This window comes from Echinops telfairi, unplaced genomic scaffold (assembly GCF_000313985.2).
Source record: "Echinops telfairi isolate 266 unplaced genomic scaffold, ASM31398v2 ScPeMD7_7416;HRSCAF=8454, whole genome shotgun sequence".
NCBI classification, from domain to species: domain Eukaryota; kingdom Metazoa; phylum Chordata; class Mammalia; order Afrosoricida; family Tenrecidae; genus Echinops; species Echinops telfairi.
The window spans coordinates 3,166,813-3,179,982 of record NW_022111316.1 but is presented as its reverse complement, the minus strand read 5'-3'; the positions used below and the strand labels follow the sequence as shown (position 1 = coordinate 3,179,982).

The window sequence follows — 13,170 nt, the reverse complement described above, 5'->3', positions numbered from 1 at the left end:
TCCCAGAGAGTAGGGCCACCTGGAGCTCCAGGTGCACACGGTATCTGGCTGTGTGTTGACTCCACTGCATTGGACTGGGAGCTTCTTGGGTGGAGGGTGGAAGGAGAGTTTTAGAGTCTTAGTGGTCCAGGGAGGAGCCCTGGTAGCACAGGGGTTGTGGCGCATTGGGCCACCTGTAAGGTTAGCAGTTTGAAACCACCTGTGGTTCTGAGTGGTAGCAAGACAAGGCTTTCTTCTCCCGTAAAGAGTTTCGGTTTTGGAAACCCACAGTGGCAGTTCCGCCCTGCCCTGTGGGTCACTGAGAGTCAGCACTGATGCGGTGGCAGTGAGCTCGGCGTGGTGAGTAGCACAGCGGTGAAGCACTCAGCGCTCAACCCCAGGCTGGCAGTTTAAACCCACCGCAGGGGATCTGTGCCCTTGACGATGAACCCATGACCCTCAAGTGTGTCCCAACTTTTACGACCCTGTAGGACAGGGCAGAACCGCCCCCATAGCCTTTCCAGGGCGGTGAAGCTGTACAGGAGCACGTGTTGTCTCGTTCTCCTGCCGAGCAGTTGATGGGTTCAGACCATTGAGCTTTCGGTTAACAGCCGGGTGCTTCAAGCACTGCGCCACCAGGCTCTTTCCCTTCAAGGTGACAGCCTACGTACCCCCACAGGGGCGCTCTTTTCCACCGTGTGTCGGTCAGAATCCACACAGCAGCCCACAGTGAGCAAAATGGAGCATATGGGTTTTTGCTTCGCCACAGTACGGCCAGCAATGACTCCTCTCTTTCAGAGCTCTCTCTCTCTCTCTCTCTCTCTCTCTGCCATCAGGTCAATGAGGATGCACAGCAACCCCCAGTGGGTTTTCCGAGACTGTCACTGTTTACTGGAGTAGAAAGGCCAGTCTTTTCTCCCTCAGCGCTGCTGGTAGTTTCCAACTGCTGACCATTATAATCAGTACACCAGAATTGGAGCACTGTTTCCCGAAGTGGGAGATACTGCCCCCCCACTTTTTGTGTTTGTGGGGGTGCACTAGAATGATCCAGAAGGCAAACTAAGCCAAACTCACTGTCATCGAATCGTGCCAATTCATAGCCACAGGTTGAACCGCCCCTGTAGGTTTCCGAAGCTGTGACTGTTTATAGGAGTAGAAAGTCCTGTCTTTCTCCCTGGGAGCTCTGGGTGGTGTTGAACTGCAGACCTTGTGATTAGCTGCCCAATGTGTAACCCCTCTTCTGCCAGAACACCTAGCCCAGCATGACCCAGAGGGGCTTCAAAAGCAGATTTAGAAAGACAAAAACAAACCAGCGAGTCAATGAGTGGAGAGCCATGTCTTCCTCCCGAGGAGTGGCCGGTGGCTTCAAACTGCTGACCTTGTGGTTAGCAGCCCTGTGCTTAGCCACTGTGCCACCAGAGGGCTTCTGACATAAAAGCAGATACCTATATATTGGCCTGGATTACAGGGTAGAGTATCAAGGTTTGTAGTGTCCAGGAGGGCACGGAGTCATTGTTTTCCCCTGAAAATCTGATTGGGAACCTAAACACAGTGGTGCTGCTTGGGCCTGGAGATCCTCTTCCATAAAGTGGGGACCCAGCCAGTGAGTACCCCCCTCCCCCCCAGCACAGTGCTCCTCCAACACGCAGGGGCGCCACAGGGCAGAACCTCACATTCATGGCACCGTGGGGTACAGGGAATCGGAATGGACTCGTGGCAGTGAGTTTGGTTTGGGATTTGGGTGTGCCTGCCGTGGCTTCAAAAGTGCTGCTCCTTAAAATAGCCCACGGCCTTTAGGGGCGGGGCTGTCCTATTGCCAGTTTATGAAGGAGGAAATCACCTGTCCAAGGTGACATGCTTAGCTGACAACAGGCTCCAGGCTCCACCTATAGGCCTGTAAGCATATCTCTCCATTCCACTGTGCTGCGTAGAGATCAAGATGCCAGAAGGAGTGGGTCTTGGGAAGGCGAGTTAGTACTGGAGCCCGGGTCAGCTGGCAAACCCCGCAAGCCCCTCATTGGTCTCCTGCCTTGGCTGTTGTAGGTTCTGAAGCTGCTGCTGGTGGCCTGGGACCGGCGCCTCATCTTTGCCATCGGCACCTCCAGCACCACGGGGGAATCAGACACGGTCATCTGGAACGAAGTCCACCACAAGACAGAGTTCGGCTCTAATCTCACTGGCCATGGCTACCCAGATGCCAATTACCTGGATAACGTGTTATCCGAACTGGCCGCCCAGGGCATCTCTGAAGACAGTGCTGCCCAGGAGAAGGACTGAGGGGGGAGGGGCTTCGGGATGGAATGGACCCATGGGGGCCACAGGGCAGAAAGTGGGGAGAGTCGAGGTAGAAGTTGGTGCCGTGCCCTCCAGACGCCCTCCCCTCCCCTCCTGTCCTGTCTCCGTCCCTCCCGCGCCTCCCTTCCAGCCACAGGGGGAACCCAGCAGGAATAAGGCAACATCATTCATACACCTCATCCAACCCCAAGGGGGAACATGGGATGAGGGCCCTCCTCAGTCTGTTACCATGGGGTTTCCGGTGCTGGGTAGGCAAGAACCCCTCCACCTCCACCCCTGAGTAGGGGGCTTGGTCAGCACGCTTAGAGTATGGATGGTGCACGGGCACTCCACACCCTGGCCTTGTGAAGCTGAGGTCGCTGGCCTCAGCACTGCTTCCCCTCTGCTTTGAGAGTGGGGTCTGTGCTATATTCTCTCCTCTTCTGGAGGCAGGGAGCGCTGACTGTGCAAGGTTGGGGGGCAAAGGGATGAACGGCCAAACTGCTGTGACTGATGCCAGAAACCAGGTGCCTGAGAGTAGGGGGAGGGAGCATTTCTTGCCGAGAGGGTCAGGGAGGCCCTGCTCTCAGGCTAGCCCTGGGTGCCTCAGGTCCCTCCCCTCCTCCTCACACCTCCCACCTGCCCAAAGAGGAGTCTGGCCTTGTCATATGGATGGATGGACTCTGGGGTTCCGCTCGGGGCTGGCATCCAACGATGCTGATTCCAGCCCCCTCTGATCAGACCAGAGCCTGCATCCTACTGAGCATCTGACCTGTCCTTGGTGGGGAGGAGCCCAGAGCCTTCTTCCAGCTCACCTCAGACCAGGTCAAAGATTCCATTAGTTTCATCAAGTCACTGTGAATAGAGCTGACAGTAGGCTCTGTGCCACCAGTGTGTGCATCTATGTATGTGTGTGCATATGTGTGTGCACAGACTCCGGGTTCGGGTGGGGATCAAACAGCCAGGCTGTGGTCTCTTGGCTTTCTTCTCCCGTGGCCAGTCCATCCCAGAGCTCATACACATCCTGCTGGAGACAGCACTGTGCTTGGGGAGATGTGATGAGATGCCCACTCTGCTGATCCCCTTTTCTGTCTCAAGACTGGGTCAGAGCCAGTCTCCATCTGTCTTGCCTCTGTGAAGGCTTCTGTCTGTCTCCCTGCTAAATGGCAAATCAGAGCCCAGAGGTGATACTGGCCCCCTCATCTCTCACATATTAGCCTCGTGTGTGGAGAGAGCCTCTTGAGCTCCTTCCTGTCATGATTGGGGCCCCACGATGGTCTGGACCAGCCTGCATCTGGGTTGTGCCCCACGATCTCCTCTGTCCCCTGCCAGCGATTCCTCCTGCCTTTTTGGCTCCTAGAAAGAAATGAATTGCGGGGCAGGGAGGAGAGGAATGGGATTAAGAAGGAAAATCCAGTTTCCCCTTTGAAAGTGGGTTTACTGAACTATGTGTTTGGGGGACTATTCCTCTGGATACCGATTTGAATTTAGATACCTCATGTTTTGGGGGTTTGACGTATATATATATATATGCATATATATATTTCATAATATTGGGGAGGTTTCTGATGCTAGAGAAATCAAAACATAAGAGCCTACAAGCGTGGTACTGAAGTTAGACCTGGAGGCCTAGCATTCTGGAAAGCCAGCCTCGTAGCTGCTTGCTCTTAGCCTGCAGCCACTTTGACCCTGGTGGGCCCTGTGGATGCCCCTGGTGTCCCCCAGTGCCTTGCTCGAGCTGGTGCCGGAACCATTTTCCCTCCACGAATGGCCACGGGGACGTGACCCTGGTGACCCCGAGGCGCTGTCTGCCATCTGAGTTGGATTTTCCTGCCACTCTGTGGTCAGTTAGATCTCTCACCAGCAGAGCAGGAGGCTGGCCCCAGCTCCCTGCACCACGGGGCAGTTTCCCGCCCGAGCAGGGCCGGCAGAAGACACCTGGATGAAGGGAGCGAGACACCCCGGTGGTGTTTCTGGGCACACTCCGTGCTCTTTACCGTGTACCCGGGGAGCCAAGCGATTCCTTTGCGACTCCTTGTAGGCCTCGGACGGCCTCTGCCTTTTAAGCACGTGCCGAGTATCTGCTGGGCTTAGGTTCCGAGAGTCAAGGGAGCAGCCTGGAGTGTCCGTGGGTCAAAAAAATCAAACAACCAAAACAACTACAACGGAGGCAGCGAGAGAGAGCGAATGAAAGGAAGGCCTGCTTGCAGAATGGGGGAGGGGTGCCAAGGGGCCACGTGATTTCCCGGGTCGGAAGGTAGAGATGGAGGAGGAAATGGTCCAGAAGAGAAGGATGGACCGGGGATGTGTCAGGGAGTCTGTATAGGAGAATTAGTCTTCATACTTACAAGCCTTTCCCTTAGATTGAGACTATGCCTCGCTTCTCCTCCACCTCTTCCCTCCCTCCTCCTCCACCCCCCTCCTCCTCCAATGGTCAGTAGAGGCTACCTCCTCCCCACACTGGGCTTGCGGAACCTTCTGGCCAGAAGGGAAGTCGGAATTTCCTTATAGCACTGTGCCAGCCCACATGGGGGGCAGTACTCCTGCGCCCTCTCTTGCACCCACCCTGAACGGTACAGTCTCTGGTTCCGTGGGGACCTGCGATGCGCCCTCTACCTTGACCCCGGGACACTTTCCCGTGCAGTGTTCCCTTGGCCCAGGCAGGGAATTCCACGCCTTTCCGTCCATCGTCTTAGCACCAGCAGCCTCCTTTCTCCCTTCCAAACTCTCGTGAGCTGGATGACCCGTGGGCTTGGAGACAAACCTTCTCAGAAAGCTCATCCCTTGGAAGGGGAATTGTGTCCGTGTGGTTGCCTGTGCCTTTGTGTTTTCATCCTCCTCCCCGTTTTGTACAATTTGGACTTCTCTGTGGGTTTTGTTTTGTTTCGTTTTTTAAACTTGGTCCAGAGTGCTCGTCCGTAGTGGCATGGCACTGACTTGCGCATGAAAGGGTTGGGACAGCAGACCTCTGGTTGCAGAAGGGCCCCGGTGTGTGGTACAAGCAAGGGCCGCCGCCCTGTGGCCCCCTTTCCCGGTGGTCTGTGGTCGTTAGCATTTGAGTTGGGGTGGGGGTTTGGGAGAGGGCAGGTGAATGTCCTGATGTACCCTTGTTCTGTCTGTTAACTGGTGAATTTTGAAGTCCTTGGTGTTGCTCTGTGAGGGGACATCGCCACCTGGTGCTCATGAGGTGTATGTGCAGAACAATAAATGGGCAAGTGAACGACCACAGATCTGTGCTGGTGATTAGTTAAACCTTCTTCTGCTTTTTGGAACTTGGCCGAGCACCTGCCTCTGAGGCCTGGGGCTGAGCTCCGTGGTCCGTCAGCGACCGCAAGCTCTTGTGCTGATTAGAGGGAGAGTCCCCTCTCCTTTTTTTAAAACATCTTTCTTCGCCACACATTTGACTGGGGCACCTGGCTTGACTCCTTGTTCCTCTAGGAAACAAACCACAGGGTGCAGGGGTGGGGGACAATACTTATCGGGATTGGGGGTGGGAAGTGGGGTGGGGGAGGTAGACTGAAATGGTGACATGCACATCTTAAGGATCTCCTCACCCAACTATAATGTAGTGTATGTGTGCTTCCCTGGTTAACAGGTGGTGGCTGTTTTCAAATAAAAGTTTAGTGTGCATCATCTCAATGCTAAAGAGACCACCAGCGCCCCAACTACACCTGCCCTTATCATCTTGTGGCAAAACAAAAACCAAAATCACTGCCAGCAAGCCCGTTCTGACCCACCCTGCCTGCAGTTGTCAAGGTTTGCTAAATCTTCCCAGGAGCAGACAGTCCCCTCCGAGCAGCTGGTGGGGTTGAACTGCTGACTTTGAGCCATTCCACGCTGCCTACCCAGCCGCTGCCTACCCAGCCATGACCGCAGAACTCAGATTCTGACAGTTCAGGGGGTATTCCATATTTTTCACCAAGACCATCTTTTGCACCTCCCGGCCACTTTCAATAGCACATCGTGTGACTGCAAACCCACCCTGTCCTCCACATCGTTCCCATTTCTGTTTGCGGAGTGTGGCTTTCCTGAAAGTCCACAGACGGCCCTTACCTGAGACCACTGGTTAGGAGAGCAAGAAGCTGCCGTCAGCTCCCGGGCTGGAAGCAGAGACCAGGCTCTTCCACGCTGGGATTCGTTCATGACTGGAGCCTGCAGTCCCACTTCTGAATTCACAGGCATGAGTGGTTGAACAGAATGTTTCTGAAGCACCCATTTTAATTCATATTTACATACTTTTTTTTTTTAGTACAAATGTATGTTTCTGGAGAACATTTCCTTTCAAGGGGCTGTCAACGTCTGGAAGCCTTTGCCTGTAATTTGTCGGACTCGCTGATCTTCAAAGCACTCTTGGGAAAATGGTTAGCTTGGCTGAAACGTACCCACAAGACACCCAGCGGTTTAGGAGATCAGTTTTAATGCATTTCTCAAAAGCTCTAGAAGTAGCAGGGTTAAGTCAAAAGGTGGTTTAAGCACAGTGTTCCTGGCTGGGCAGTCAGCAGAGCAGAGCTCCAAACCACTTCTCCTTCCGGGTGCGCAGACATCCTCGAAGTCATTTTTTTCACAGGCTGGCATGCTTCAAGCTCTCTGGAGAAGAGGCTATTGTAAACCCAGACACTTGATTGTGACCATGAATGAGGAGAGAGCATTTTTTTTTTTTATTTAGGCAAAAGACAATTGAGGACTGACATTTGATTTGGAGCATAAACACCTCCTTTAGATCTTTGGATGTGGGGAAGCACATGACTAGATTCACGTGGGCGGTGACATTGAAGTGAGATGGGTGTGGAACAGGGTCAAGCCCACAACCTTGCTGGCTGTCAGGCATGCCTCCTGCTAGATGCCCCATCCTGGAATGAGAAAAAGTACAAGTGGTGCCGGATGCCTTTCTCGTGTCATCTAAACGAGTGGGTTTGATCATGCCAGGGGCCCCCTTTATGTTGGGAACCAACACAGGAAGTATAGGGGTGCTTTCTGCTCTGTTGATTTACAGAAGAACCAGTGCTAAAAGGGGACTTATTCTGAGTTCTGCCCTTTGTCCTTCACCTCCCTAGAAAAATTCAGGCTTGGTGGAATATGGGGGGTGTGTGTGTATGTGTGAGTGTGTGTGCTATATGCATTTAGGATAATGTATGAGTGTATATGGTGTGTGTGTGTGAATGTGTGTGCTGTATGCATTTAGGATAATGTATGAGTGCATGTGGTGAGTGTGTGTGTGAGTGTGTGTGCTGTGTGCATTTAGGATAATGTATGAGTGTATGTGGTGAGTGTGTGTGTGAGTGTGTGTGCTGTGTGCATTTAGGATAATGTATGAGTGCATGTGGTGAGTGTGTGTATGTACATGTTGGTGTGGGAGGGCATGTAAGGTGTGTGTTAGTGTACCTGTACGCATGCAAGGTTATGTGTGAGTGCGTGTGAGGTATATGTGTGTGCATGTTGGTGTGGTGGGAGGGCAGGATGGAAAAGGATCATTCAAGGAGGAGGAAGGTTATCATCAGTAGCAAAGAACATGAAACTATAATTCTCCATATATCCAAATCGACAGCCCCTCTACGGTGCCCTGATTATGATGATTTAAGGAGAAGAAATCAGAGACTTGATGGTGGGTAAGAGTTTCAATTTCTTCTAAACATCAGAATCCGTTCAGTTATGACCCGTGACTCATTTACTCCTTATCTCCTAACATCCATTCCCCCTGGGCTCACCAATAGAAGTTCATCAGGTCAAGCACCTTCTGAAGACTTGACTCTGGATAGGAGTTGCAGCAGTCTGACCCAAGTCCCAGCGGCCTCCCCTATGGAGACATCCTGTTTCCGTATGGGAAGCCTATGGCCCAGAGGGGATGACATGTTCTGGCAACATGAAACCCTCAAAGCTAAAAAAAAAAATTGGGTTCAGATAGGAGTTTCTTTCTGTGTCTTTGGGGACCTCTGTCAACCTCCAGGAACATGAAATCCCAAAACAGACCAGGGGGAGGGTAAAACTGGAAGGCAGAAATTCTTACAGCTCATGAATCAAAAAAGCACTGCAGACCTTAGACAACATGAGCAGCCTCCTAACTAAATCGCCAACATTCTCCCTCTCGTTTTACACAAGTCCATTCGGGTGGCCAAAATTGGCAGCGCACACACTGAAAAGACACCCCGTCACGTGTACTACTCAGACAGTCCCATCTGCTCCCTCACTCATGTCCAGACAGCTCCATGAATAACCTGGCCCGGATGGTCTAAAGCAGAAGTCACAAAGTTCTACCTGCCTGCCGGAGCTCCTGCCACTTGGATCACTGGGAAAGCAGAAGTGGAGAGGGGAAGGATGAGAGACATGCTGGCAGCCCCAGGGCGAGATGAGAGTGGTCTAGACTGGATTCTGCTCCGGTTCCTGGTGAGGATCATCCCCCGTCTCAACCTTGCCTTGAGCCAAGCTCTGCTTCTCATCCCCAAGGGCCTCGTACTCCCTCTTCTTATACTTCCGGGTGCCATAGATGGCCAGGGCAATAGCAGCTGCCAGGATGGTGGTGACCCCCACGGTGACTCCAGCTGCTGCTCCACCTGACAGGCCAGCCTCGTCCCCGTGGATGACCTTCAGGGCCCTGCGAAGCTCCAGCGGCTCTCCCAGTCTCCACTGGTGGGTCTCGTAGTCTTTAATCCAGGAGCTCTTTGTCTCCGTGTTGGTCACCATGACAGTATTGGTGGCAGCCTGACTCATGATGGGTGGCCGGGTATAGGGGGGGAGCCTGGCTGGAGGCAGGGACCCTCCCGTGAAGAGCCCAGCCTTAACACAGTAGGACACTTGGCATCCATCACTGATGAGGGCGAGGTGTTGGCTGAAGCCCCCAGGACACTTTTTCAGCGAAGGTGCCCCTAAATCTTTGGTGGTAGCAGGATCCACCAGGGGGTTTCCAACCACGCAGCTGAAAAACCCACCAAAGGGCACAGAAAACCTGAACCCCAACTCATAGTCCTGAGAAGCACATACCTTGAGGCCTTCAAAGAGCTTCAGTGGGAAATAGCCAGCCGGGCAGGACTGTGAATTTGTCAAAGGGTTAATGCTCTTAGTGCTGAAGAGGCCCCCGAAAAGCAGTCCTGAGTATGGGGGAACTTGACCTTCTGCTGCACACCAAAAAGCCTTAAATTCAGCCTTTGCCACCCGAAATACATCTTCGCACACGCGCTTGCAGAAGACGAAGAGGGTGCACTTTCTCTGGCACTCCAGCTGATTGTACCCCTCCTCGTGGATCTGGGACAGAAGGTGGATGGGTGTGTAGCCCGAGGGACAGGAGAAGTCTCCAGTGAGTGGATTCTTCTGCTCCAGGTTTTGGCAGAGGAGGACCATCTCGGTCCCAGACAGCTGGGTACATTCCTGATAAACCCCACCAAAGGTGAAGTTGGTCATCTTCCCTTCACAAGAGCCATCGTCCGTGTTGGCCTGGAAATTGAAGTTGGGTGAATTGACATCAGTGCATCCGGGGTAGGTATTAAAAGCGTAATAGCGCCTCATGGCCATTTCCACTGTCTTGGACAACTTCTTCACCAAGGGGCCTGGCAATCCAGGCAGCATGGTGGGGTTGATGAAGAAATGCAGAGGCAGGCCAGCACGGTCTAAAGCCACCAGGTGGTTGGCAATGCCCTGCTGCCAGGCCTCGAGGGTGATGCCTGGGAAGAAAGGAATACCCCCAACACTTTGCACCCTGGAGTTGGTTCTGTTCGAGAGGTAGCTTTTGGTGAGGGCGCTCTGCGAGGTGTACTTCTCCTCAAATTTGAAGTTGATGATATTTTGGAAGGCAATTCCAGCAGATGAAGTCAAAACACTGTGGCTGCTCTGGGTGTCCTGTAGGAAGGAGGATCTGATGTGGTCCTCTTGGATGAGAGCGGCACCAGCATCCACACTGGTGATGACATGGGTGCCGTAGTTGAGGACCAGGAGCTCTGCCAAGTAGGTGGCCATCCGAGTCTGGTTGCTCTCGAGACGGTCAGAGATGTCCATGAGCTCCTTCCGAAATCCCGTGCTGAGTTCTAAAGTGGGGTTGATTTTGGCTGTGTAGACCAGGTTTCGGACCTGAACCCGGGTAGTGATAGCTTGATCCTTCACCTGAAGGGTTTTCATTCTCTGGAACTCAGAGGAGAACTTGCCATTGACTTTGGAGAAAAGGCTGAGCTCTGTGTTGATGGAGAAGGAGGTGCTGCTCTGGTAATTCATCCAGGAGTCCAGGATTTCTGAGTTCATCTCCAGGTGGCTCTGTTTCTGGGGAACGGTGAAGATTTCATCAGGAATGATGTACTGCCCATCCTCTGTGGTCCTGCAGTTGAAGTATGTCAAGCCCATCACCCGTCCCATGTCCACGTTCCGCAGATTATCCCAGCCTCCTCCGGGTAAGACTTCCAGAACTGGCAAATTCAAGGCCTTCTTACATTTTTGAAATCCAGCCTTATCTGCCTCTCCCTCAGGTGTGTCTCCTTTAGCCCAAATGGCCGCCACCCAGAAGAAGAAGGCAGCCCTGAAGCTGTTCATGGCTCAGACAGCCCAGACCACACACCAGCCCTAAGCGGCAGCCAGAGAGCTTGGTGCAAACTGAACAACGGGAAAGAAAGCAGCTGCTGAAACAGAAAATTCACAACTTCTCCTAAAACCACCAGTTCCTCTTTGCAGCTTGTCTAATTGCGAAATGGGGAAGCCAGAGTGGGTTGGAATATGAAGTTTCACCAGGACTGGGAAGAACTCATGCTATATTCGACACACAAAGGCCTGGACTGCTCTAACGGCCCTCTGCCCCTTCCCTACCTCCCATCACTCTGCAGCAGAAGTTCGCAGTCACAGAAGTACTCCCACACAGGTGACTGCTTCCTCCACAGGGCTTTCTGGCTTCAACCAGCTAAACCAACCCTTCTCTCTGGCTCCTATCCCTTGGCACTCCGTTATTTCCTGATTCTCATGGACTTGATGCTCTAATTTCCCTTTCTGTCTCTCCTGGAACTCAACTGCCAGTTCCCTTCTACTGGCAATGCAGAGGTGAAGGGCAACCTCAACCTTGCTGAGACATTAGCCTTACCCACATTAGCTCGAGGTTTAGACCAAGCCCTAAACTTCTCATTCACCTGAGAATGAAGGTGTTCACACATAAGAAATGAGTGAAATGCTTGAACAGGAGGCCTTGGGGATTTCATGAGAGTAATTCCTAGTCACTATGACTTGAGAGATGGTGCTAACTGGCACACAGCCAAGAGGGTCAGAGGAGGATTCTAGGTACTATGCCTCAGCAAAGCCTCAGACTGCCGTGACCTAACATCCAAAGTAAGGACAGGAGGGACCCGCTCTGTGTCATGGTTTCCTTTCAGAAACGGTTAAGCGATGAGAAACATCTACAATATAGACTATATTTCAAAGTCTCAGAAGCAAGCTGACTGTAGCTAATGATCCAAGGTTTATATACATCTTGTTTGTATATGTAAGCATGCACACCTCCCATGTGTGTGGTCGGGCAACACCTTGGCACGCATGAGGACTTTCAAAAAGCTTGTGGGAAATGGAATTAAAAGGTAATAGGATTTGTTCATGAATTTTGTGGCCCCATTGTACTATTGAACCTTTACTTTTTCATTGGCTCTGCATTACTCTTTCTTTTCCAAAGCAAAATTTCATTTGTTATATATTTATTGTTGTTGTTGGTCACCATGGTGTTGGCAATGACTCATGACAATCTTAAGTATAACAGAACACAGGGTTGCCTGGTCTTGTTCCATCGTAACGATCTCCTATATGCCTGAACCCATGGTCAACCAAACCCTCAACATTCAATAGCATGTTAGTGGACTAACATTCTATCTTACTAAAGATGATGTCCTTTACTAGTGGCCAGTCTTTCCCGATGTTGTGCCCGTCGTGAGTAAACAGAAATCTCACCATCTTTGTTTTTAAGGAACATGCTGGTTGTATTTCTTCTAAGATGGCTTTATGTGTTCGGATGGCAGTCTGCAGTATATTCATTACATACTTTGACAGCTCAGTTTGACGGCATCAACCCCTCGGTCTTCTTCGTTCACTTCCCAGTGTTTTGCCAGTATATGAGTGCGATGCCGCAACTTACTTGATATGACTCATTTAGCCGTGGTCTTTGCCATGCCCACCACACCACTGGTGAGCCCATGCAGACTGGGTATTTTTCCTTTTTTCCTGATGATGGGTCTGGGAAAGAAAAGATAGAGGAAGATGCTGACAGGATGTGTCATGTAGTGATGAGTGATTAGTAATATGGCTGAGAATGATTGCAAAAACTTGGAACTCCAATGGAGGGATTGGTCAATTGCCCACATTATCCTGCTGGGTGTAAAATGAGTCATTTCAGAAGCCAGCATGGAGGGATCTCACGATGATCAAGAGAGGAAAACTAGGATGGAGGGGTACTTTGAAACAAAAGATCTCTGTACATGGAACCTCTTAAATCCAGGGAAAGAAAGCTGTGACACCGGAGAAGCAACCGAGGACTGGCAGCAGGGCAGCCAGAGTATGAGCCAGAGTAGTGTGGAGCGCCAGTAAAGCCGAGTGCCTTCAGATAGGAGTCTCATTTGTGGAAGCAAGGTTTGTTGACCCACAAAGCTAGAACTGAGTCCTTTGGGTGGAGTACCATGGGAAGGACACTTGGTGTCAGAATTGCCAAAGGAGGAAAGAGCGTGGAGGCATGTCTGATCCTGCCTTACAGGAATCGGTCTTTGGCTAATGTTGAGTTTGAGTCTCCTTCCCACTGTGAAGTCAGATGTGGCCAGGTGCCAGCCCTATGCCATTTTGACAATGAGGCTAGTAAAAAGACCCAGGCTTGAGTCAGGCATCCTTTATTCATCAAAGTGCTACCTTTAGGAGAGCATCATTTCATGAATTTCATTTTGTATGTACATGTCAGGTCTGTTAGACTCCAGAATATAAGAC

General features: G+C 51.7%; 2 protein-coding genes across 2 annotated transcripts in view; one reads left to right on the top strand and one right to left on the bottom strand.

Moving 5' to 3' along the window:
- The window catches only part of DTX4 (deltex E3 ubiquitin ligase 4), a 41,793-nt gene extending 36,312 nt beyond the window's left edge, over positions 1-5,481 (top strand). The window contains exon 8 of the mRNA XM_004714997.2: positions 2,023-5,481. Coding sequence (XP_004715054.1) covers positions 2,023-2,256 — 234 coding nt within the window. The 3' untranslated portion in view covers positions 2,257-5,481. The remainder of the gene's footprint in view (positions 1-2,022) is intronic.
- Positions 5,482-6,649: 1,168 nt separating this feature from the next.
- Positions 6,650-10,796, bottom strand: MPEG1 (macrophage expressed 1). Its single transcript, XM_004714998.2, has one exon. The coding sequence runs from the start codon at positions 10,759-10,761 to the stop codon at positions 8,608-8,610; it is 2,154 nt and encodes a 717-aa protein (XP_004715055.1). The 5' UTR covers positions 10,762-10,796; the 3' UTR covers positions 6,650-8,607.
- Positions 10,797-13,170: the final 2,374 nt, after the last annotated feature.

Excerpts from the sequence above, each read along its gene's own strand:
- MPEG1 (XM_004714998.2), bottom strand. The coding sequence starts at position 10,761 with ATGAACAGCTTCAGGGCTGCCTTCTTCTTCTGGGTGGCGGCCATTTGG.